The sequence below is a fragment of the Vidua macroura genome, chromosome 5 (assembly GCF_024509145.1).
Source record: "Vidua macroura isolate BioBank_ID:100142 chromosome 5, ASM2450914v1, whole genome shotgun sequence".
Lineage (NCBI taxonomy): Eukaryota > Metazoa > Chordata > Aves > Passeriformes > Viduidae > Vidua > Vidua macroura.
In genome coordinates this window covers 8,507,879-8,534,827 of record NC_071575.1, presented here as the reverse complement: position 1 = coordinate 8,534,827, position 26,949 = coordinate 8,507,879, and the positions used below count along the sequence as shown (strand labels likewise).

The window sequence follows — 26,949 nt, the reverse complement described above, 5'->3', positions numbered from 1 at the left end:
GTCAGTTTCTGAAATAGTTTTCTAAAATAGCAGAAACATAGAACATCCAACATTCCAAGGCAGGTAACCATTCCTGCCAGTTAAAAAGCCTACTTTCACAACACAGCTTCATATTGCTGTCATTTGTTTACTGCACTTGCTTCTGAAACACAGTGAAGATGTGTGTCATGCCAGTAAGAGAAATTTAAATGTATTACACTGAAGAGAAAATGCCTTTCCCAGTGACAATGACTGCTAGTTTTTTTCTCTTTCTCTGTATCTGAAATTTAATAATCTATCTTAATTATTTATACCAGGCTCTAAAACGAAGCTCATGTAAGCAAAGGTGCTATACAAATATAAAACAAAGCTCATGGGAAGAACTAGCCCAAGGCTGTATTTGTCTACTGCTTCCATGGCCAAGGAATGATGCAGTCTTTAATTCAGATAATCTGGGACATGTCAGCCCCTAGGAAAAAGCTATGCTCTTTCTCTTGATAAACCAGTGAAAAAAATACAGACAAAAACTGACATCTTTATGTTATCTTACAGAAGTCACATTTATTGACCAATATATAAACAATGTCAGTAGCATAGTGAAGGATATGTGCCTAAACAGAACTGCTCCTGACAATCTCCCAGTACTTTCTTTTGAAGTACAAAGAAGTAATTACCATTAACACAATCATTCACAACAAAGCCCAGGAAAAGTATAAATTAATTGAGACTACTTATTGAATCTTTCCCTCTAGCAGCAATGGAGCTGAGCTCAGGGGTAAGAATGCAAATTCTCTGAGTATGACAGCGCTTGCTGCTCAATCTGCCTGCTTCTTGTAAAATGCAACTACAATCTCCAGGTCCAGCAACTGTACAGACAAAAATGGAAAAAATAAAAAATAGTCCAGCAAAAATAATCTCTTCAAAGAATCATTAACATTTTGGGCATTAGAAACATCACCTAATAACTAAGAGTACTATTATGCAGAAAAGGACATTCATACCTTTACATAACAACAACTGAACATAAACTACTCTTCCATCAGAATGTGACCAATTTTTGGCCTTCAGTCAATGCAGAATGAGAAAGGTGTTTGTTTCAGTCACAGAAAATCTTCTATTTCTTAGAAGTTGTGTTTCGCCAAACTATAGGTGACCAAAAAGAGTATGTTCTCTCAAACAGAAGTGCACTAGTAACAGTCTGAGTAATGCTGACACTTACTCTTCTTTTAACACATTATTTATAATCACACTGAAAAACAGAAAGACAAATTTCCTGGTTAAAAAGCAGCTGGGGGTGGGAAACATATTCTAAAAATTAGTCAAAAAGCAGGAACAAGCAGGAACCATTTATAAGGAAAACCTCTAGAAACAACATTCATTACAGACCACCAGTTTCCTACCAGACAAAGAATCTGTCTTCAATCACGTTTAGCTCCATAGTATTTAATTTTAACTCCCATCATGGAACTTAAAAGGTTTCTGGGAGCAATCAAACTGGCAAACTTCACAATTTTATGAACTTGGCTCTTTCCCTTCACTCTTTGTAATGCTTCTAGTTCTGTCATGCAGCTCTAAGTGCCCAAACTCACTCAAGCAGCAGCACCTGGTGCCTAGGTAGGGCTGTGCTGGTTGGCTGCCAAGCGCCAGCCCTGCTCTGCAGTGCATCAGGGCTTCAGCAGCCACAACCTGACTTCCCCTCTCTGGAGCACTTCTTTGGGTTTCTCATCTGCTCTATTTGCTGATTCTCACATGGCTAAGAGAAGGAGCATAACAGTAAATCTGATCCCCATATTGCTCTGACAAATTAGACTGGCTAATATAATTAAAACCTGGAGGAGGTGAAATCAGAGAGAAAGGGAACATTAACACAGCTGGGCTGGCATCACCACAGGAATCCTAACGAATGTATTAAAGTAGCAGAACACATTTGATGACTGTATGTATTTTATGACTTCTCTTAGTGCCCTAGATTACTGAAATGATTGAATTGCAACATACTTCTCAAGAGCTGAATCATCAAGATATTAACATCCATGGCACATGCATCAACAGTATGCTGAGGCGCATCTGTGCGAGCACAGCCAACAGAGCCAGGGAAGGAATTTCCCTCCCTGACACTCATGGAACAACCTACCTGGGGGCCTTGCAGAGAGGCTGAGGGAACTCAGGGTCAGGGTTTGAGCCTGGAGAGGAGGAGGCTTCAGGAGAACCTGCTGGCAGCCTTTTCACACCCCTACAAACCGGTCACCAAGACAGAGCTGCTCTCCTGACTCAGGTTCAAAGTAGTTTAAATAGAGAAAATATGGATTTAAAAGTGCAACTGAGAAGGTTCTGGCTGGATACAAGGAAAAATTTTTTTACTATGAGGATACAGAACAGCCACTGTGGACTCTCCATCTTGGAGGACTTCAAGACTTCTAGACAATCCCTGAGTAACCTACTCTGAATTCAACTTTAGGCAGAAGATCCCTTTCTGAATGGCTGTGTGAGTCTAAGACATTTTCATCTCACTCCAGCAAAAATGAAAAGGCTAAGACCATGGAAAGAAGCCCAAGTCAATTCTTTTCCTCACATTTAGTTGAAGACCAGATTCTTTCTACTCTAATATGACCGTTTCTTGGTTATAAAGTTGGAAATAGTTGTCAGAAATTTACTAAAGTATGTAAAATTTGAAAGCAATTCTAGAAAAAATATGATTCTTAACCATTAGTGGAATAATTCTGCACATTCATTGACTTCACATGACAGAGAAATCTTAAAAGAATTTGTATTTTGGATGTCAGACCATTCATATGAATTTCTTCTTATAAACTCATATAATTTAATTAATTAATGCCTTAGAGCAAATAAAAAGGATTCCTCAACTGTACAAATGGAAACAACATCATGCTTTCTAGAGTAAAAATTAGTAATTTTGTACCATTCAATATAATGAGGAAATATCTGAACTGGCTGTGAAGAAAAAAACAGAATACAAGTAAGGCCTAAACCCCACAATTGATAAAATTTTTAAAAAGGAGCATAAGCAACATGGTTAACCTACAGCAGAAGCTTGTTGGTGAACACAGCAACCTTTAATTAGGAAAATAGCATGTTTTATTATCCACATCCAGGAGGACAAGAAGCAGTTAGCCTAAAGAACAGACCATTCACATTACACATCTATTAATGGTAATGGTGAATGAAGCATTGCAATACACTGACACAAAAGTCTCAGAGTGCTGGAGCAGACTCCAGTATTCCAAGTCTCTGCAGATGACCTAACAAACCTTAGCCATCAACACCCTACCTGGTCCTGCTCTGGACAGGTGAAAGGCTCCAACCTTCTCAAACCCTTCTGTCCCTAAGTCTTCCCTAAGTCTCTGAGACAGAAAATCACACTAGAATACTAAATTATGCCACAGGAAAGGATTCCAATGAAATATAACACTGCGGATTTGTTGCCACCATTCTTTGGCCACCATTAAAGGTATTTTTAAGCTTTACTTGTTCTGAACGCACCACATGAGACTACACAATGACTTATGTAGTGAGAAATATGTCCTTCAGACCCTGACACCAAACAGGCTGACTAACAAGAGTCAATTTTTCTCCAAGACCTCCTCAACAAATAGCTAATGAGTGCTTAGACATCTGGGCAGAATCCAGCATTCAATGTGGATAACAGAAGAGCTAAATAAAAGTAGGAACATAGCAGCTGTTACGTTTCCAAGCAGGCTTCTCTGCATCTATGATGATACTGAAAAATGTTACTTCATTTTTTTTCATTTCTGAGTTTTAGTTTTGGGCTTTTCACTTGTTTTTCCAAGCAGCAGACGTGACAGGAGGTATACACAGGATATTCTACTGCAAAATACAAAGACTATTTTAGGCCTTCAGTGCTACTGGATTCCAAGGCCTATGGCAGACTACAGTCACTTTGGTTTAGAATACAGGCAGCTGTGGCTTGCGGCCATCAAGTCTATTATAGGAGTTCACCGCATTCTGCACATCTATTGAAATATTTGTGGACAGAGGCTCCCTTTCCAGGACATCACAGCAGCCTTGCTTAGCTGGTCTGAGAGCCCCTTGCACCAGTATCAATGACTTTGCTCATGTCCACTTCAACCAAGGCAATGTCCACAGAACACTCTTCCACCTCTACACCACCTAGGTAAACATGCATTTAACATTTTAATGTCTGAAACTCAGAAATCATGGCAACAAACACTGTTGCACCTGCTACATTAATTTCAAAGATATTTGCTCTCTTTCAGCATTATTTCCCAGAGAGACATGAGGTTTATTTCAACTGTCCCAAAAGTGGAGATCCTTGACTCCTTCTTGGAGGTAAAAAAAAAAAAAAAAAATCTTAGAATCTAAATGTAGGGTACCTTTGTGATGTTCTAAACCTTTCCTCAGAGAACTAGTTTAGAAAAAAGAGGGTTTTGGCCTTATGGAAGAGGAAGGGAAGATGAAGGTTCCAAGCACACCACTCTGAGCCAAAATAAGCAGATGCAGAGTATCCAGCTGTGAGGAAAGGGTAACAGGCTAACTCAGCTGCTGAATCATTTTTTTCAACTAGTCTTTCCAAGAGCAAAACACAGGAGTTTCCAGCCATTGAGATGACAATACAAACACTTGAGAATTCAGAATAGGTTCCCACAAGAGACAGTAACACAACTGGAACGTTTGCTTTTTAAACAATGCAGCTGTCCTCACTCTCCTATGTACAGCTCCTGAACCAGAAGCCACAACAAGTAGATGAGGCCATGAGAAGCAGGCTGTTTGCTCTGGTATGGTTTAGATCTGCGACTTGACGTGGCTAAAGCGAGGTCCAACACAGACTGATTTTGCTTGAAACACACAACCCTTGCTAGTGTAGCCTTTGCCTATCCTGGCAGCAGCAGTAGAAGAGAAAAATGGTGCTGAAGATCATCCAGTATTCAACACTGCCCTCCAAATCAGCTGAATTTGTACAAATTTGCATCAACACCGCAGGATACATTTATGTACTTCTAGTCACACACTCCTCAGTCCACGAAACCCAGTCATCAGACGTTCGTAGTTTGCCGATTTCCAACCACTGCTATAAAAGTGATTCTTAATTCTCTTGTCTTCTTTCATCAGAATAAAAAGAAACTAGATGGAAATTAAATGTAAGAATTAGTTATGTGACTAGAGACAACTTCTCCAAGACCATAAAAAATTCAAAAATTTATTTAGTTCTAAAGCAAAGTGAAAACTGAAGACATGTCACTTTGAAGTAGTGAAAAAATATAGGGATAAAGGTTGAACAACAAATCACATGATACCCTTCAGCCTTTTTAATCACCGTTGTAATAGGAAGTTCCAAGTCAGTCTGGCAAGCTGCCACTGTTTTGGTGGCTCCAGTATTTTTGTTTTCCATGTCAAGCTTTAAAAAGCATTTTATGAGTAGCTCAAAATGAGTGAGTTTGTTTTGTGGGTTGTGTGTACAGGCTTGTTATTTTTTGGGGATATTTTTTGTCTGTTTGTTTAAAGTTTTGTTCTCTCCTGTTTTACATTTTATATTACATCAGAATAACTTTTCTTCTGGAACAGAGTTCCAGAAAATCCATTAAGAAATCCTGTTTTTGAAAATCATTGACAGAAAAATATATTACCACTGAACGCTCCTGCTGAAGATTTCCTCATTAGTGTTCTACACTAGTGATCACACACTCTTCCAGACAAAAATGGGCACCACAGCCCTGTGACTGTTACTTTGCTCTACTACTCAGGCCAGCTTTGGTACTTACTTCATTTCTCCCCAACAGCTGGCACACCTGCCTTTCTGCTTCCTCCTCACAACATTTCAACTGCTCCTTGACACACAGTCCAGCTGAAATCCTTGAAAACTGCCTGCTATGTTCAACTTAAAGTGGGTGGAATGGAAAAGGAGGAAAACCAATCCAAAATCACATCCTGTTCTGGTGAATGCACCACCCTCACAAAGGCCATATATGCCATCACTATCACACATCACAACTATATTCTGAAATTGCTTCCACTTCCAACATCCAGGATTACAACTCTTACTTGGAAATTTCTGAATTCAGCAAGCAAAAATAAATGCCAATCAGATCTTCCATGCTCTAATGATGACTTTTGTTGCATCCAGCATTACTTAACATTTTTGCTTAGTTCCACTTTGAAACAAGGATTTAAAAAAAAAATTAAAAATCAATGTCAGACATATAATTCCATCTGCAGCAAACGCTCAAATGACGAAAATAGTGCGCGTGAAAAAATGCAGGATGATTTCAAAACACATAATTATTTATGCCAGTGATTTCTACATTTCATGGTTAAATTCTAAATTAAATTAAATTCATGCAGCTAAGTTCAGCACGTTGAATCACAGCACTTCAGAGTGCACTGACAGACTCAAGGCTAAAAGTAAAATGGTAGCAGTTTCCTGTAATTCCTCAGAGTTTCCTATTGTAATTGTGAAGTGACTTTAGTACTGTTAAATATTTTTAAGAAGCTGTAAAGAGTAAATTGTTGAGTATAGCACCCCAAACTTCATAGCCAAGGTGGGGGCTTGAGAAAAGTAGAAAAGGAGAAAGCTGGTAGGTTAGAAGATTGGAAATTGCACAGAGACATTTATTAAAGGCATTCACGATTCTCTGCTTCCACGTTCCCTTGTATGCAGAGCTTCCAAGATTTTACTGACGGGTCAAAGAACGAACCATTAATTTTTAGTACGTGCATTAAGGATGTGCACTTTGTTACACATTAAGTACAAAACTATCCTTGATGATAATTAAATTTTTCACTAGGTTAAAGCATAGTAAAACAAAGTGTTTCTGGAAAGGATTGTAAAACGCCTTTTTAGAATGCTGCAGAAACGGTAAATGGGAGAGTGCAGCACCCAGCTGGCTACTACAGTGAACACACAGTTTAGTGGTGTTTGCCACTTGTGTTTTACATCAGACCAACCAAAGAAGCCCTCAGAAGCCTCAGCCAGCCACACAACCCCATTTACTGTAGTAAATAATACGTCACTTTGAGCAACGCCAACCTCACACTCTGTTTTATATGAAATGTCATGTTTTCCGAGAAACATACAAATAATGCAAGTATGGGCCTTTTTGAAAGGAAAAAAAAACCCAACAAAAACCTGCCACCCCAAATCTCATAATTACAAAAACTGTTTCCTGTCAGGACTAACAGATGTTGTTTCACTTTACTGGAGAGCCTTCTGGGGATGGTTTCAAAGGAGGCCAATGCAAGTACAAATCGATTCCCAAGCTGGAAGAAACTTTAGACATACACTATTCTGCTGAGACCAATTCATGTCTTTTTCCTAGTATTTTTTGATACCTTCAAGTTACAAAGTATTCTTAATCCAAAATAGAACTGATGACATGTCCTCTCAAATACAAAAGCAAAGCAACTACACTTCCTTTAACTTTTCACAAGTAATTCATTAGCAATCTTTTTATTTTATAAGGCCCCTTCCAACCCAAATCATTCTGGGATTCTATGACTCTGATCACCTTAACCAAAGAAGTGGGGGAAATCCCCGTGTATGCATATTATTGAAACGTTTCATGTATCTCACTCTGCAGAGCAGAAAGGGATTTACTTTGGTTTGGGGTCTTTTTCACATCTTTTATACATTCAGGATTAATTCCTTGATGATTCCAGGATTTTGTCAGTAACAGTGCTTCATTTTTAACTGCAATAGAAATCTGAATTATGATCTTTTTACCATGGCTCATTTTTGACATGTGCAACCTGTTTTGCTGATGTAACTGCAGTTAAAAGTAACTCACAAAGAGTTTTTCCACTGACAATTTTTACAAAGTGTGACTCTGGCAGCATAAACATTTTGTATCTTTTCCATTATAGTTTTGGAAAGTCCCAAACTGCCAAACCACAAAAGAATTCAGAAAACAAGCCGTACATACTGTAACTCTAGGTTACAGTAATGTAACAGTTTAGTATTTACCCTCTTTGAGCGGGATTTTGGTGGACTGAGGGGAGGAAGAGGAGTATGCTTAGATTTGCATGTGAGCTATGCCAAACTCTGCAATTTGTCCTCAAGGCTAGAAATGGTCCCTTGAACACTTACTTGCTGTATCTGCCATGGACTGGCCCAGCCCTCATGTGATATTGACACTGTTTCTTTGCTGACAATCCAGACTTAAGAAAGCTGAGCAATTATACTCTCCATTTACCTGAAATTCTAAGAATACACATTTCCTTTTCATGATTCATCAAGCCTAACCTTTGCACAGGATCAGACTCTCATATTAATATAATTTTAGCCACCTTGTTGACATTAAGATCAACTCTACATTTAGAAAACAAGACTCCTGATGTTGTGATTTATATGTCTATAAAAGCCATATATATGGTATGCATGATATACAAAAACTCAGGAATGCATGCTCTAGCACTAAATTTCATGCTGAAAGCTTGCTAATGCCTCAGGCTACTGAGCGAGATTATACATGAAGCTGTACACAAGGAGATTGCAGAGCTGTTTCTTAATTTACCTCTAAATTACAACTACCAGAGGGTTTTCTGACTATTTGTGCCTCTAAATGTCTTGTAGTCTGGTAATAACAACTTCAGGTACTAAGAAAGTAAGATTCCCCATTTCTAGCTGAACTCCTATATCCGTGACAAACAAAATTCTAGGGTTTCAAATTTGCAAAGGTGTTGTTCAAATTGCTTTAAAAACTCTATAATAAATGTAACATTTCATAGGGTTAATTTACCTGAAAATATTATTGCACTAAACAAGGCATGTACATATATACTCAAGCACTAAGCCAATTGTTTATACAATTTTGAATGTTCCATTATGCTTCATTTATATTGTTACTTATTTTCGTCATTAATTTGATGACAGCCTATAAAGACAAAACTGTATATTTTAACTGAAAAAAAGAAAGAGTTCTTGTTTCAAGACTGCTTCATTAGTCTACACTAAGTATATATACACCATGCTATTAATTATTTAAAGGAAAGTTATGCCAGCAAAGCCAACTCCTCCTAGCAAGTCCATTAACAAGAAAAAAAAAACTCATATGAGCAGAGCTTGAGGGTACATTTCCATAGATGAAATCTGTACCATAATTAATGCAATCATAAAAACTAGAAACTTTTTCAAAAAACTTTGAATTCTGTAAGTCAATATTTTTTATTATTTTTAAAAAGAAATATGATTTCTATAGGAGTTTAATAACAAACACTTTCATTTGAAGTTGATTTTCAAAGGAGCAGGTCAACACTTTTATAGAAATGCCTGCAGGAACAGGTTGACAGTAATGGTGGGTCAGAAGGTGAGAGGAGAAAAAGCCTTGAACCAGAACCTCAATCAGCTGACACCAGGCTGATCTATTGTAGGGGAATTATAAGCTTTGTTTTTTTTTTTTTTTTTTTTTCCCCCAGCAGCGACAAATTCTAAAAGCACTTTTTAAAAAGTGCATTGAATGGCAAGGTGCTCATGAATCTGCATAATTCAAGAGCTGGAACTAAGAGGTGACACTCCCAACCACCAAATACTCCATTTGGATTGTAGGTTCCCGAAGAACGGGCAGTAGTTAGTGTCCTCTCAAACTGCCTCTGCTCCCTGTGCCTGGAGCTGTGGGGAACAGGCAGAGCTGAGACAACTAAACAGACCTGGCTGGAAAATACTGAGGGAGTGGCATTCAAGTAGCAGGGAACAAAAGTTAGATGCAGCTTAAAGGGAACCTACCAATTTATGACTAATTACACTGAATTGTTTGCATTTTTCTTTGCAGGCAAAACACTGCTTTCTTTATTATTATTATTTTTAGCTACAATACTGAATAATTGCCTGAAATAAAGGCCTTCAATATTTCCAAATAAAGCCCTTCAATATTTCCAAAGCCAAATGTACAATCATACATTTCCTGGACTGAAGGATGAAGAGATTTTTAGAGAAGTTGGAAATTCTCCTATGTAAAATTTCAAGCCTTGAACAGCTCCATGGGTAGCACCCCTCATTTTTTAAAAAGACAGGAAAAAATTGATTTGAAGGTAAACGTTATAATTTCCCCTTATTAAAATTCAACACATGTTGCCAGCTTCAATATGAATCTACTGAGCTCCATAATTGTGCTTTAGAACAGTAATTGCTAGACCAAAAACTAAATCCTTCTTATTTTATTATAGGTAAGATTAATGTCAAACCAAAGCTGACTGTAATGCTGAAACATGCAGAAAAACAGAGGAGAGACACTTATATTCAAAACTTAGTCTAGTTTATGAAGAACAGAAAAAAATCTATCTTAACAAAATGAAGCTAATCCTCATCATAGAATCATGGAATGGTTTGGGTAGGAAGGAAGCTCATCTCAATGCATGCCCTGCCATAGGCAGGGACACCTTCCACTAGACCACATTGCTCCAAGCACTGTCCAAAGTGGCCAATTCAATATTGCACTTCAAATATCAGTCAGATTGTAATAATGCAAAAATATTAAAGCAAACTGAAATATTGCACATACAACTCAAAAATTATTAGACTGAAATGAAGCACACTTCCTTTTTTTACTTTAGAGGCAGTAAACTATCTATATTTTTTGTTAAAAGCAACAAAGTTATATTTTTTTTAAGTCTGATTCTGAAATCAGAATACTGCACCAGCCTTGGTTAAATCCATTCATACTGCACATAGATCCCCTGGGCTGGACATTCTGTTGCACAGGAAACAGTCATCAGGGGATTGTCACTCCCAGGGTTCTTATCATGACCTAAATCACATCCCAGGGTACACACACCAGTCAAGACTTGTGCATTATTGTACCTGCACTTTTCAAAGTACTGCTGGATTGCAAAGGAAGACTTTCCAACTTCTGTAAATTCATACCATCTATGTTCATATAATTTTGTCTTATTTTCCAGTGTCTGTGTCATTTTACTTCCTTTTCACATCATTAAGACAGTGCCATAACTCATTTTTAAATAAAGTTCAATAAGAGATGCCAAAAGACATCATCTTGCCAGTAATAAAAAAATGACCTACCAAGGGACATAGAAAATATTTATGGTATTTTTTTAAAATTCAACAGTGCAAATTTTCTCCCAAGAATTGAACAAGAGTTATGATTCTTAATGAAGAGAGTAATTAGGATCATATTTGAGAATCTCTTTCACAGTGTATTTGTATAATACAATTTAAACTCTGCTTGTGGAAAGATTATTAAAGGCAAGTAAATCAAAGATGTACAATACAACTAGTTTTAACCAACAGTAATACCAATCTTCTCAATTTTACTCAGAGAAGCCTTCCTGGACTCGTACATTGAGGCAACTGAGGAGTTTGTGTGTGTGTGTGTGTGTGTGTGCATGTATGTTTTTATATAGGTATGTATGTACATTGAATCACAGACTGGTTTGGGGTGGAAGTGAACTTTAAAGATCATCTTGTCCACACCCCGACACCTTCCACTATTCCAGGTTGCTCCAAGCCCCAATCAACCTGGCCTGGAACACTTCCAGGGATGGGGCAGCCACAGCTTCTCTGAGCAAGGGTTCACCACCCTCACAGGGAAGAACTTCTTCCCAGTATCCCATCTAACCCTGCTCTCTGTCAGTGTGAAGCCATTCCCCCTTGTCCTGTCACTCCAGGCCCTGGTAAATAGCCTCTCTCCATTCTTCTTGTCAGCTCCCTTCAGGTACTAGAAAGCCATGCTATAGCTGCAGTCTCAACAGAGCAGAGTGGAAAAACCAACTCTCTTAACCTGCTGCCTACACTTCTCTTTGAAGTATATATTATATTTTTGTATTCATGTATATATTTTTATATTACGTACCTACACAGATGTACATATCTATATATATAAATCATACACACATGTCTGTATGTATATATATATATATATATATATAATTATACAACAAGTAAACCCCTAAATATCTAACTTCTATTAATTATGAATTTCGTCATTCTTCAGTTAGGGGAAATACTCCATTTCACCATTTCATAAATGAGAACAATAAGACAAGAACACCATTTTGACAGAAAGACAAGTGCAAATAAAATCAGACAGAGCTTTCTTCTGTCCCTCCTCTTCTGCTTTTCCACCTCAGAGGATGTTTGTGATAACCAGCCAGAATGACTCTGCAATAATTATTATACTGAACTTGAATCCTGCTCTATCTTGCGAAGAATGGCTTTGGTTAAAACCATTCATTATCTGTGTATCACAACTGCCACGAGTTCCTACACCTATTTCACCCATTTGGAACTAGGACACTATAGCAGACTGACCTTGCCTTGGTGCCAGGTGCCCAATAAGTCACTCTATCACTCCCTTTCCCAGTGGGACACAGGAGAGAATAAGATTGAGAACAACCAGCAGGGTGAGATAAGGCAGTTTTATTACAGTACAAGAAAAAGAAGCAAGATTCTGCATGCACATAAGCTAAAGAAAAAAACAAGTCAATCTCTACTTCTCCATGTTCAGACATTTCCTGGGAAGCAGGGCTTCAGTACACATAAGGATTCCTCCGGGAGACAAACACTGAGGGATCACAAATGCCCCTCCCTTCCTCCTCTCTCCCTTATGAGCTGCCATCATATGGTATGGGATATCCCTTTGGCTAATTTGGGTCAGCTGGCCTGGTTGTGTCCCCTCCCAGGACCTTGCCCACTCCCATCCCCTTTGGTGGGGGAAGGAATGCCAGAGGACAGCACTGCTCGGCAGTAGCCAAAACACTGCTGTGTCATCAACACCTGCCCAGCTACTAATGCAAAGCACAGCACTGGAAGGGCTGAGAACTTACCTCAGTCAGACCCAACACACACAGACATTTGTTTTCACTCAATCCTCTACCCATGTAATAAAGGGCATTTTGGAATTCCAGACTGTGAGGATGTATCTGAAATTTAGGGAGTCAGTCTTGTAGACAGGGATTGTTTGAGCACCCTATGTATTATCACTTTCTTTTTCCAAGCAGAGTCCATGAGAGACTCCATCAGTCCTAGAAGGTGGATAAAAAGATGTGCCAACCTGTTGTCTGCTTCCTCAGTCTCCCTCAGGCTAAGCCTATGGGGACCTGAACATACAGTGACTCTCAGTAAGTGCTTCCTCTTGCGCCACTGAGTGACACCCTTAAAAGCAAGAAGGAAAATCACACTGGTGGCACAGGTTTCTCTTCTGTTAGAGAAGAGTTTAGTGTCAGCATATGTGATGGAAGCAATCAGTTTTGTGGTGTTACCCACTGGAAATGCTTCAGGGCAAGATGGAAGGAATCTTGCTAGCAGTCTTTAATTAACTAAATCTTAATACACACAATCAAGCCATCATCTTGGCTTTTGCATATCTACCTCATTCTGCATTTCACAAACAGCAGAGGATTAATTCAATATCTTCTTGTGCTCTGACTTTCAGCATAGAGATGACCTGACGTACTTTGATCTTGCTCCCGCTGCTACAAAATCTAAATATAGGCCATGCTCCATTCAAGGAACTTAAACTCAATTGTTTTTCCAGTGTCTTTATGTGATCTTTGGTCAATGTCCCTTTGAAATCCTTCCAGCAAACCACTTCTGCCATAACAATCTGAACATAATTGATTGACTGCAATTATGAGGCGAACTTGGAGACTCACAGTTCTAAACATTTAAATACTCATGAATGAGGGAATTCTTTGTCACTTCTTGATTGAAATACTGAACTTTTTTGGTTAAAGAATAGAAGGCTTTCAAGCAGCAGTTAATGTGAATTAGCATGCTGAAGATATCAATAGACTGTAAAAGGAATATTAAGTCTGTTCTCTCTCACAACACAGGCAGAAGATCCTGAATATTTATGAAGCCCTTAAACAATGCAAGAACTGAAGATATTTTTCTAAAATCTCCTTAAAGACTGCAAGTTCTTCTCTTGTCACCTGTTCTACCACTGCTTACATAAAAAGCTAAGTAGGTTTCTTCCAATCATTGGCTGCGGATAGCAGGCAGATTAAATTGATAAAAGCATGCAGAAGTGACCACCACTTATTTTTGTATTATTGCAGCCCTCTTATAACATCGGGCCTCTTTGAAGAGCCCACATTTCAAGCAGAAAAGATAATTGAATGGAGTTCTGCAAATAAGAGCTGAATGGGCAGAACCTTTGCTTACATGGACTTGTGCAATCTCATCCCCAGCCTCTTTAAAATGAGACCAGTCCTTTGATTCCTTTGGGCACAGGCATGAATAAACTTGGCTCAAGCACTGCCATGCTGAAGAGCAAGAAGCAGAATCCTGCAGGGCTACAATTTAGAACAAACAGCATCACCCAATGGCAGAAATTCAAATCTGCAGATGACCATCACTACACTTTCTGCCTCCTCTGAAACACATGAAGGAAAACAGGAAAAATGGGGAAAAAAAAAACTTAATAAAATCAAATGCTTGGTCTCTGTCTGCAGACTAGGTGCTCTGATATGGCCTCACATCCTTCAACAGGAGTTTTAGAAAACAATTAATTAACAGCTGGAGGTGTGTCAGAGGAGGTTTAGGCTGGATATTAGTAAAATATTTTTCCCCCAGAGGGTGGACAGGCACTGAAAAGGCTCCCCAGGACAGCAGTCACAGCCCCATGGCTGCCAGAGCTCCAGGAGCGTTTGGAAAGCATTTTCAGGCACAGGGTGGGATTGTTGGGGTGTCATGGGCAGGGCCAGGAGTTGGACCTCATGACACTTGTTCCCTTCTACCTCAGGTGATTCTATTCTGTAATTCTAATTTTCAGGACTGGTAAGAGAATTCAGACTGGTTCAGAGGCACACAGGCAGAGAGCACTGAAGGTTGACAGCTGCTTTTTGACAAGGCAAAGTTGGGCTGAAGCCTGCATGGCATCACATCTCTACTGAACCTGGGAACAGCTGTCACAGGGGAGGGAGTCAATAACTGAACCCCACTGTGATAAAACAAACTGGTAGCACATTGTGAGTTTCTATCTAGCTCAGTGCTTCTCTGATTTTGATGGGAAAGTTAGTAGCAGGATTCAGTGGCATGTGCTTAACATCCAGCTTGCTGATCACTGGGAAGGGCCCTTCCACTACCCCCTTAAACACAACATCTCCTTGGTGCTCTCCTCGCCCTGAATGCAGCACAGTGTGCCGCTAAAACCAAGTTACTGCAGTAAATTCACCACAAAATGTAGTCGTTCACATGCCATGCTTCATTATTTTGTCTATGAAGCTATTTTATTTCAAAATGTGAACTGAGCTCCATTTTAAGCAATGACGGCCAAATCTCAAGACTTAAAAGAAAATAATTTCTTTTTTCTTTTTTTCCTCCTGGTTCCTATAAATGTCAGGATTGTCATAAAAGTATAAGCTGAGAAACTTTAATATCTCACAGTAACCAAAACTCAGTCACTTCTCAAGACACAGATGAAAAAATGAATGATTCCTGTGCCTCTCAGGGTAATTAAAATAGCAAGCATGACCTCTTTTAAGTGGAAAGAGAAGAAAGTTGTATATCCAAAAAGGATCACATTCAACACTCACAGCATTATAACATCAGCCCATTGTGAAGTCTGGTGCAGCTTTAAAAAACCCCCAAAACCCAATAAACAAAACATCCTGAAGAGATTTTATGCAGAATGGCAGTTCAGAGAAGATGGGGAAATTCAGTTCATGTTGAGGTTAGGACAGTGAAAAACAACACAGAAAACTGATGAAACTTCTTGTAATACTGGAAAACATGTCACTTGTATTTGATACCAGTAAAAGTGGGAAGAATTTGGATTAACAGCTCAGATCTGAGCCAGAGAAGAAGCATTCAGAAAGGGAGATGCTCTTCCACATATGGGGTTCCTGCTTCCAGCAATCTATACCACTGGCAAACCCTAGGAATCACAGATAATCCCCTTCCTGCAATACAGGGTACATTAGATCTTCTGAACCTCATCAAAAAAATATTAACTTAACCACATCAGAAGGTGTTGCTTTAGCAAGTTTTTCTAACATTGTGTATTCCAAACAAATTCAGTTCTTCACCACCTAGTCAACTAGCAAGAAATGTTTTTAGTTGATATGGTGCTCTACACTTCACTGAGTATGATACGGATAACAAAAAAATCTCTGAAAGCATCTTTAAATATTTCTTAAGTGACTAGAATTTTAATAACTTATGCCTTACAGAATCATTTGAAACCAAGACAAAGAAAGCAAGGAGCAACAGCACAAAACCCTTTGATGAATACCAAGCTTAATTCATGCTTGAAGTAGTTACCACAGGTATGACAACTACTACTCAGCCTGCTGGACCAGGAAAGAGGTTCCAGAAATCTCTTGAGAACTCTTTCATATAAAGGTCAATTACCTTAGTTTTAGATTTTTGTCTGGGAAAATAGGTATTTTACACCTTCAACAGGCACATTAAAAAGAAATGCTACAGATGCAGTTTCAACACTTAGGTAAGTGCTGAAAGAGGTCTGGAAACAGCTGTTTGACACTGGTGTACCAAGCTTTCCTTTAAAAAGGGCTGGAGTCCTGTGCTGTACCACTATGATGGTAAAGTTCAACACCAAAGAGGGCTCAAAAAAACCCACCAACATCCAGAGTCAAATGGAAGCCAGGAAGCCTACAATTTGCTACCGACTCTTTGGAAATGCACACAGAGCCAGCTTGTTCTCTTTTTTAACTTTCCATTCTTCCATCAAGGTTTCAAGTGAAATTGGCCAAACTGGACAAGTCACAATGCATCAACTGTATCTATCAGCTGTCAACAACCGGAGGGGCAGAAGAGGGAATAGGAGCAGGGCAAGAGGGAACATTAACTTTCTGCTGCTAAAGGGGCAGCACAACAGAATAGTTTTGTATTATTCTCTAAGGACAAATGAGTCACCTTGTTACAAAAATAATCCATCGTTTTACAAACAATACTGCACACTATGCATTCATCTCTGACCTCAAGGCAAAAACCTCACACCAACCCTTTATTGCTGATATTGTCCTATCCCTTAAGAGAGAGCCTGATTCTCTTTTGTTTACCCGTCTCTAGGCTTTGATGGAAATCTTAGCACCTTATTAAGGCTTCATGATTGCAACAAAGCTGAAGACTAACATAATAACAACATGGGACCAGGACTCCAGATAGTTCCCATATATGTCCCAACAGATACTCTGAAAGACACTCTTGAGCCACAGACACTTTGCTACTTGGTCTACTTCTATATTAGTTAGGTAAAGCCCCCATCTCCACAGCAAAACCCCAGCTTTTAAAAGGACTTCTGTCAGAAGGTTCATTTTCAGCTTTCCTGCTGACTTTCACAGTACTATACCCAGACAAAACTTATCAATTACAGAGCTCAGTCCTGCAATACCCTGAAGGTTTTGTCCTTACCTAGCAAAGAATTAGAACATACAGAGAGCTACACGAGAACAGCCCCACCCAACCAGTGGAACCATGCAGAATTTTGGTAGGTGTGCAGGAGCTCCAGAGCATCCAGGTCCAAAAGGCTCCCTCTTTTGTTCAACTGTAAACCAAGAATCTTTCTTCCATTTTAGGCTTCTGTTTAACATTAGGAAAATATAATAATCACAATGATCCAAGTTTCTACTTAAGAAATCCAATAGGTTTAGTTCTGCTCCCACCACCTCTGAATAGCATATGAGTTAAATGTGGGATGATCTTCACTGCAAGTAATTTCAAATTCTCCTATGCCAGAATGTAATTATTTTTAAAAAATTACAATAATCCTGAAGAACAGATAAGCTCATAGAGTTTTTCTAAAAACTGTAGGTGAGAAGAACCATTTGTTAAATAACTTAGTGTAGTGAAAGGTCAAGGGGGAATGGCTTCAAACTGAAAGAGGGTAAAAGTTTAGATGAGGTATTATGAAGACATTCTTCCCTGTGAAGCAGGGAGAAGCCCTGGCACAGGTTACCCAGAAAAGCTGGGGCTGCCCCATCTCTGGAAGTCTCCAAGGCCAGGCTGGACAGGCACTGGAGCAACTTGGGATAGTGGAAGGTGTCCCTGCCCATGGCAGGGGGTGAAACAAGATGGTCTTTAAAATCCCTTGCAACCCAAACTATTCTGTGACTCTGCAAAAATAAAGCATGTGCCTTTAATATGAGCTTTTCTATTTTATAATCACTACAGGAAGAAGATGAAGTTGAGGATCTGGGTGGTCACAGTTTGGTCTATGGACGTTGGCACCTTTTGCTAACTAAGCGGATTCGTTGCACAGCTTGCCCCCATGAAAAAAAAAGGAACTGAAAACTGAATTCCAAACAAGTCAAATCTTGTTCGTATTTTCAGGCAGAACAGTCTTCAAATTAGGAAGCCAGTGTCATATAAAACAATTTGGCTTAGAGATCTATATATACATATAAATCCAAGCTAATGTAGATACACTAAATAGTATCCAGATGTTTTACTTGCTACTTTTATTAATTTTAACAGTAGAAGTTTTTTCTTTTCCCTTTCCTCCCAGAAGACTTCCTTTTTTCATCTCTGCATTGATAAAAAAAACAGTATTACAGCATTAGGGAAAGCACTGCTACCATCTCAAATAAATACAGGCACATGAAAAAAATTATCCCTCATAAATTGTTCATCTCATTACAGTGACTCTACCTAGGTAAATAGGTGCCAGTACCAAAGGCAACTACATATTTAATTTTCCCCCCCCTATATGAACAACTGAACAGCTTTACCAAAGAAACAGATTCCAAGATTAGGATGCTATGATTGAGTTCATCAGCATCCATAATACCTAAAATGTCCTTGGCAGCTTTAGGGACAGGAAATGAGGTTGTGCAGAGCAGAGCTAGGTGTCACAATAAGGCAGAGATCAGTCATCTTCCCTTCCATGTATATGATTCTTGTAAAGGAACACAGAAACAAGGGTGCAGATTAACTGCTATGACCTATTTTGTATTTGTTTCATTTCTACAGTAAAGAACTATATCCTCTGTAACTCATTCATTAGGTTTCTTTTATAAGTTTTGCTCTTTATTAAACAGTTCTATGCTAAAGCAGCAGAATGAGCTAAATGAATCCATCCTGTCATAGCTCTGAAAGTTGGAGTGGAAAATATCTAAAGCTGTCCCCCAGGAAACCAGTATCAATTCTGTCTGGATGATAAAAGTGAGGTGTTTAGAAGGCAAGTCTAATAAGGTAATGTGAGTATGGAAGAATTTTCACTTTTTCCATCTAATAGCTTCATTCATCACCTACCAGCCAAAACCTCCACCCCTTGCTCAGCCTGAGAACCCACCTCCTTCCTTCCAATGTATTTAATAAAAACATACAATGCATCTTTGTGAAGGAGATGGAACACAACACAAGCCAGAGGAGTGCCCCACATTTATGACAGTAACTCTTGACAGCTCTTCCCCCTACACAGAAGGAAAAAAGAATGGAACTGCACATGCGTCACAGGCTCCTGGCAGAACCGACATGGAACGAGCTCATCCCTTGGCGTCCCAAGTACAGCACTTTTGTTTGTTGTTCTCTCCTGTTCAAGAGCTAGTGCAACTCAGGACATGAAGGGACCCAACATGGGTCAGTCCAAAGGGAATGTTTCATCTTAAGAATACCAACTCATCCAGCCTTGCAAAACATGCAAATGGGCATCAAGCCTGGCAAGACCCATTCTAGTAACTGCTTACAGGTCTGCCCACGCCCTTGAATCTTACGGGCCTATCACAACAGTCAAACTAAACTATGAGGAAGAAAGGAATTAAAGAATGCATTCCTAATGCTAACAGAGTACAAGCTAAAGAATGCATTCTAAAAGCAAAGACTGATTTTAAACAGAAAGTGAAGAAGCAATAAAGCGCTAGTAGGGTATTTCTCTGTTCCAAAGCATTATAAGATTTTTCCCCACTGCCAACAAAGCAGTGCAACTAAACACCTGCATTTATTGTTGTTATAGCAGGTAGAGACCATGAACAGAGAGGTGGAAAAGCAGCCTTTGTAGAGAGATTATCATCCCCCCTCCACAGAGTCTGTAGCTTTAGCTCTGTTACCAACACCCCATGCAGTCGACTGCCCCACCCCAGAATTTGGAGACACGCACTGCAGGACCCACACCCAAGCGGGCAAGTAGCCTGGGTGTCACTCGACTCAGGAAAGAGCTCCTGGACGCACTGGTCCAACTCTGTTCCATGGTGAGCTTGCCTCAAGTCGCTGTTCAAACCCCAGGTCTTTGGGGACTGCTTTTGTTTCCAGAACAAGTCAGGCAAACCAACATCAAGCACTAAGGCTGTATTACAGATTCACAGAATAAAATCAAAGAATTGCCTGGGTTGGAATAGACCTTAGATATGACAATGATGTTCCAAGCCCCCTGCCATGGGCAGGGACATCTTCCACTATACCAGGTTGCTCCAAGCCCCACCCAGGCTGGCCTTGGACACTTCCAGGGATGAAGCATTCACGACTTCTCTGGGCAATCTGTGTCAGGGCCTCATCACCCTCACAGCCAAGAATTTCTTCCTAATTTCTCATCTAAACCTACTCGCTGTCAGTTTGAAGCCATTGCCCCTTGACCTGTCCCTGTCACTACGGTTCCTGATAAAGAGCTCCTCCCTGACTTCCCTGTAGGCTGCTATGAGGTCTCCACACAACCTTCTCTTCTTCAATTATATATTCTCCCCATATACATAGGCCCTATTATAAATATAGGGGCTATATTTTTTAATCATTGATTATTAGCAGTGTACTATTACTCCATTTACTAATTCATTACCATTGTTACTGGAGAAAGAGCTCTACTGGGATTGGAAATTTTTGAAAAATATTAGAGAAAACAAGTATGAAAACCTCAGTTCATTCAAGAGCCTGAATTCTAGGAGTGCTGCTGGAGAGCCTTTGCTAAGGCTGTTTCCAGGCTTTTCCTGCCATGCAGCCCTCTCCTCCAAGGCACCCATCCAAGCTGTCCTGAGAGAAAGCCGCTTCCCCAGCCCACGCCTACAGCTCCCACTGTAAGTCACAGGAGAGCAACAGGCACTCGTAAAGTCCAAGGTCTCTCACACGCACTGCTCACTTGGCTTGTTACACAAACCCCACAATCCATCCTTTTTACATTGCTTTTGATTAAATACAGACAGCAAACTCTGTGTAAATCCAGTAACGGATACAAAATCAGACCTATATCGTGAGATACAAGTCTGAAGAGAGGTGGGAACTCAGTTCTAGGTGTGAGCCATGCACCGCTTTGAACAATTAACTCATCTCAGAACTCTTGTCTGTGCAATGATAGCAGCTGCTTGTCCTGTCCTTACAAGCATGTGTTTTTGTATAAAAGCTGCCTTACAAATGGCAAGTGCATGTATTTGAACCAATTTAAATATATGAAATAAACTGAAGGTGCAGACAGGATATGATACAATTGGCATTTCTGAAGTTTCAATGGCACTTAAGTAATGTACCATGATATCACACACCAGAATCTAAATATTTTTAATGACAGCATAAGGCAATAATATTTTCAGGCAGTTATAGCCACTTAATACCCAACTTCCACTGAAAACATTAAGCCTGAATGCTTAATTGCTCCAGGGGCCTTTGAAAATCCCAGCAAAAAGGACAATAAGCTGTAAATCAACTCTCTCAAAATGAAAGCAACCCCCTCCCCTCCACTATCTTTAGGTATTCCACAAAAATGTATTTCACTTCCACAAACACATAGTACATCATAATGGGTCAGAGACACAGCTAAGCAAGAGTGATTAATAGTATTAATAATATTTTTCAGACATATTAAAAGCTTTGATTAGATACTCTTAATATGAATGAGGAAGTGGAAAATTATTACCATATATACCCATCCAGAGAATCATATTACTAGAATTTGTCAGACAAAGACACTTTGGAAGTGTTTTTCTTGCTGAAGTCTAACAAATCCTGGAGGAGAGCCACATTTTTATCACTCAAAAAAAAAAAAAAAAAAAAATTAACATTTAAAGCTTGCTGCTGTTTCCTCTTTTTCCCCACCGTGGAAATGAACTGATTTTCTATATAGGAATTATAAGATAAAGGGTTTCAAATAATTTGATAAAGGCAGACCTCCATTTTTAAAGTGACATGAAAAAGGGAGAAAAAACATTAGAATAATTCAAAGATTTAAAATTAAGTTCATGCAACAAATCACATCCATTTCCCTTCAAAGTAAAGTTGAAATTTAGTTTGAGACTTTTCAAAGAAAGTGCAAAAGTGAAAACCACAAAGGAATTAGGCATTTGCTTGCATTCTACAGGGCTGAAACAAAAGGTAGGCAGGCAAACATTACATTGTTATTAAAAAGTCAGCATAATTGTGATAGCAATTCATAGGCACCAAAAAACCAAAAAGCCTCCTTTACACGATCGATTCTACAATTTAAAAATCAATTTCTAGACCAACAACATATTTCAATGACCTTATAATCAGGCATCTTTTTACATATCAGAGTTCTGCCAGAAAAATGTAAAAGCTCACCTTGTCTTGGTTTTCCTTATTCTTGTAACACAAATTTCCAATCAAACGAATGAGATGAGATTTGAAACCAACAGCTGGATGTGAAATTTCCTCCTGCCCTGTCACAGCATGTGTGGCAGTGAAAATATTTACAGCCTTTTTCCCAGCAAGGTGAGTTAATCTCAGGGTATCTAGAGAAAACATTTTAATACATTACCATGAGAAAATTAGTCTCACTTGGCACAGAGCTTTATTATTAATTGTTGAGTTCAACACTAAGCAACATAATTTCTGATATGCAACATCATGTCAAAGAACTTTGAAAGTTTCTCTCATTATGTGATTTGGGCTGATATAACCAACCATAAAGACCAGCCCAATGTCAAAAGGCATATTTGAGTACTTTTTACACCCTTACATAGTTCACACATGAAGGCTGAAGGCTGCTGCTATCAATCTCCACCTGAAGAATTAGAATTTGTAGGCTGTTGAGAATTCCAGCACCATAAATATATTGTTAAAACCAAGATTTTTAGAAAACTTCCTGCAGTTTGAATTTGTCACAGCAATACATACTAACCACAGAATCACTTTTTCCTCTCTTCTTCAGCCTGTTCCTGTCACTGTAGCATGAGGAGAAATTTCAAGGACACAGAACGACAGAACAGTCTGGGTTAGAAAGGACTTTAAAGATCATATTATCTCATCTGCCATGGGCAGGGACACCTTCCACTATCCCAGGCTGCTCCAAGCCCCATCCAGTCTGGCCTTGGGCACTTCCAGGGATGGGGCAGCCTCAGCTTCTCTGGGCAACCTGTGCCAGGGTCTGCCCACCCTCACAATCTAACCCCACTCTCTAGCAGTTCGAAGCCATTCCCCTTGTTCTGTCACAACAGGCCCTTGCCAATAGCAACCCTCCATCTTTCCCATAGGCTCCCTTCAGGTACTGGAAGGTGTCCCTGAAGCTTCTCTTCTCCATGTTCAACAATCCCAAGTGTCTCAGCCTCTCCTCACAGCAGAGCTGCTCTATTCCTCCAATCAACTTTAAGTTTCCTTAACACACGCACACACATGCACAAAATAAATCCTGTTGTTAGTCATCTTACTGTAAGCCATAAATCTAAGAACCCATCATCAAAAATAGAGGTTTGGTTGCTTTTTAAGTTTTTCTTCTGTTTTTGTTGGAGGTATTTTCTTTATTTGGTTTTTTATTTGCTTGTTTGGGCTTTTTTACAATAAGAACCCTCCTAACATCTCAAAAAAGTCACCACTAAGAGCTGTTTCAACCTTTTTATTTTTTTTTACCTATTTGTCTCAGAAATACTTTTACAATTTGCTCACAAAATGGTAGCATACCTCAGTCTCAAAGTGCTAAGATGTACAAAAGCACAGGTCATGTTATGTATCACCCCTCCTTCCTCCCTTGAGCATCTCTAGAATATCTTGGCGTAATTTTCTTTAGAGTACAGTACTTTATAGCGTACAGTCCTTCCCTTGCTGTTTCTTAGCTTCTTTAAAGCTGACCTTTAAAAGTCACCTGATTTGGTTAATAACATTCAAACTGCACTTAAATTTCAGAAATTTGGGAAACAGAAGGGAACAGGCACGGAGGAGAAGTCCTTTTTCTGCTTCTTGAAGAAACTCTTCTACGCATTCAGCCACTGGAAAAAACGTAGGAAGCAACTGTCCCTTGCAACACTTTCCCTAAGAAAGGAACATTGCTGATACATGAATCGAGGCTCTGTTGGGCAACACAGGCCAACAGAGAAAGTAGAGAAGCAGAAAATTTCCAGGAACAAATCAAATATTTGGAAATGCAGATTAACCCCATCTTCTATTTATTTATCTCATTCAAAGGTCAGAATTATAATTACCACCAGTCATGAAAAACATGTTTTCATTCACTGAGCACCAACAGTTAAGCCTTGTGGCTGTTCACTCACCTACAGCTGTTTCAAGCAAACCAGGGAATGCCTGCAGATGTTCCAGCTGGCCGTTGTTTGAGGTCATTTCACAAAGCACATCGAGAAGACGAATTGTCACCAGTGCTTCCTGGAATGAAAACTGCATTTCTGAAAATGGCTTATGAAGCTTAGCATAAAAACATAAACCCAGAAATGTAAACAGAGGACAGGAACTCTCAGCTCCTCAGGTTCTGTGCAGGTCTTCCAAACTGCCAAGAATAAATTTATATAAAATTATAAAATAACAATAACGTATTAGATTGCAATAATTTCTTTTCTACAGTTAGTGTTATATCTGCCTGAAAAATCATGGGGAAACCAAAACAGAGCCATAAGGGATAAAATTTTAACAAAAACACAGTAGCTTCCAAAAGCAGAAATACAGAAAATTACTAGCTGAGAAAATTATTTCTGTATAAATGTTTTCTTTGAGTTTATTCAGTCTGAGTGTTCCACTTTAAAGACACAAACACCGCCTGCAAGACACCAGTTTGTTATCCGCAGGAATTCTGTAAAGTTCTGTGGTCAAACAAACTTTGGCTGTGAGAATTTACATTATTCTTGGGTAAATAGGATTGCAATCAGAGAAGCAGCATTTTGGTTAGGTACAAGACACAATTTCATTTGCATATTATTTATTCAGCCAGAGAACTATTTTTTCTCACTGACTATGTTGGTCCTGCTTATAATGACAATCCAGCACTTACAGAAAATATCTTAAGAGCACATGACAGAATTTGGAACACCATGTATTGCTCAAAAGCCAGGCTGTGACTGCAAGATGCTCCCACTCCAGGAGTGTTACATAAACTGCAAGTAGTCATGAAAAGGCTCAGACATTGATCACAGTAACTATTACTGCCTTGTCTGGTCCAGGAAAAAAAACAAGGTTTACTTACCAATAGTGTAGTATTTTAGATCCATATAATGTTATTCAAATCATCAACAATAGTGTTCAGTAATTAGGTAGTACAATTATATTCATTTGTTGCTCCTTGAGAACACCGAGTTGCTATAGGATCCAGGTACTAAAGCTGTATTTTCATTTTTTGACCCATACAGGTGTAGGAAAGTGCAAGCCTTGCCCTAAATAATTCAATAAACTGCTTTCATCAGCACAACGGCACACTCTAAATACATGAGCCATTATCCTGTTACAAAGTAATAATATCCCAACTGCATTTCAGACACAGTAACCAGCTTTTTACAATTTTTAAGAGGAACAGATTATTTAAAAACCATAAAAGAACTCCCAAATTTTCATGTATATTTGAAACTTGTTAAGTTCGAAAAAATTGTTCCTTCACTGCTGCTGACTTTCCAATTGTTTTTTTTTTTTTGCCCTCCACCTGTACAAAAGAAAGGCAGTAAAGGAAAATACTTCCTTTTGAATTTTAAAACCTAAAATAGTTTGACCTCTGACAGACATCTTGATATGGATATAATCTGAAAAGTAAATAAGGAAATAACTGAAGACTTTTAAAATAAACATATTTAGAGAAAGATGCAGAAAAGATGTTCCTTATAAAGAGATGAACTTAGTCCACGGAAGGGTTTTATTTTGCAAGTATGGTTGAAAGTTAGTGCAAGCAAACTGATGCTCATTCAAGTCAGGCTTCGAATGGAAAAGCTATTTTAAACATTGGTTTGAGCACTGCAAAAGCAAAAGCATATGATTAGCTTCTCATGGGTTTAAGATGCAAGCTACAAGACCTGATGTTCCTTAAGAAAACAAAGCAGTGTCTACACATAACAAATTAAACAGTGGATGGGACACCCAGACAACATTCTGGGAGTAAGGCCAGTCCAAGGACTGTTCCCAAAAGTTTTTAAATGTGGCCTCAGAGTTCTGGAGTCTAAGGCAGCTTACTACTACAGACATGGCCTGAGCAAGGCACTTGGCTTGTGGGCCACAGAAAAGGCCAGGCAAAGCCAAGCTGAGTATCACAGATGCTGCCTAAAGCATTTTTAATGACAGACTCTACATGCACAATCACATTTTTTGCAGTTAAATACAACTGCTACAAAAAACCTAAAAATACTTATATAAATGAGGTGAAATTGGTGCACTTCTTTAAAGAAAAGAAACAGTTTTTTGAATTTAGACTGGCATTTTTCTTTTCCCATGGCAAGCATATGTTGTGAACAAATGTATACACAGACATGCATGCACACATACTGCCCTCCATTTATTCATCTATTGGGACTTATATTTTCTGTTCATTCAATAAGCCCCATTTTCCCACCCAACAGTGATACTCAACTTATACATCTTGTTTATGTGAGAGAAGAATAAGAAGTCTGTGTCAAGCAGGGCAAGTTATGCAGTAATATTCACAATACTGCTGTCCCAGCACCTTCTGGTTGGACAGAGACCTTCTTCTGGTGTGCAAACAAATAGTTTTTTTCCATGAACTGAAACCACAGAAAATTGTTTGGAAAGTAACCACAAAGGATAAAAAAACAAAAAAGGAAAAAAAAAAAAAAAAAAGTAAAGATGGAATTGTCTCAATGTATGTCCTCTCACTGCCAAGTTAGTACCTTTTCCAGAAGTAGTCAGTTAAGTTATCTGACATAACTTAGACTGAACAGCTGGGGCAGTGGGGGAGGCTGTGTTTC

The 26,949-nt window shown here is 39.0% G+C and overlaps 1 protein-coding gene across 3 annotated transcripts in view; it reads right to left on the bottom strand.

Moving 5' to 3' along the window:
* ATXN10 (ataxin 10) overlaps positions 1–26,949 on the bottom strand; it is a 91,241-nt gene that overhangs the window by 20,346 nt on the left and 43,946 nt on the right. The window contains exons 8-11 of one of the 3 annotated variants that reach the window (XR_008437345.1): positions 24,310–24,418; positions 22,388–22,557; positions 981–1,228; positions 519–845 (exon numbers count right to left, since the gene is read on the bottom strand). Coding sequence is in view for 2 of the 3 variants with exons in the window: in XM_053978804.1 (XP_053834779.1) it covers positions 1,214–1,228; positions 22,388–22,557; positions 24,310–24,418 (294 nt within the window). In the remaining variant the exon portion in view is untranslated. Of the gene's footprint in view, positions 1–518; positions 1,229–22,387; positions 22,558–24,309; positions 24,419–26,949 lie in introns of those variants that run through there. The other 2 variants (XM_053978804.1, XM_053978803.1) reach the window with 2 other exon arrangements.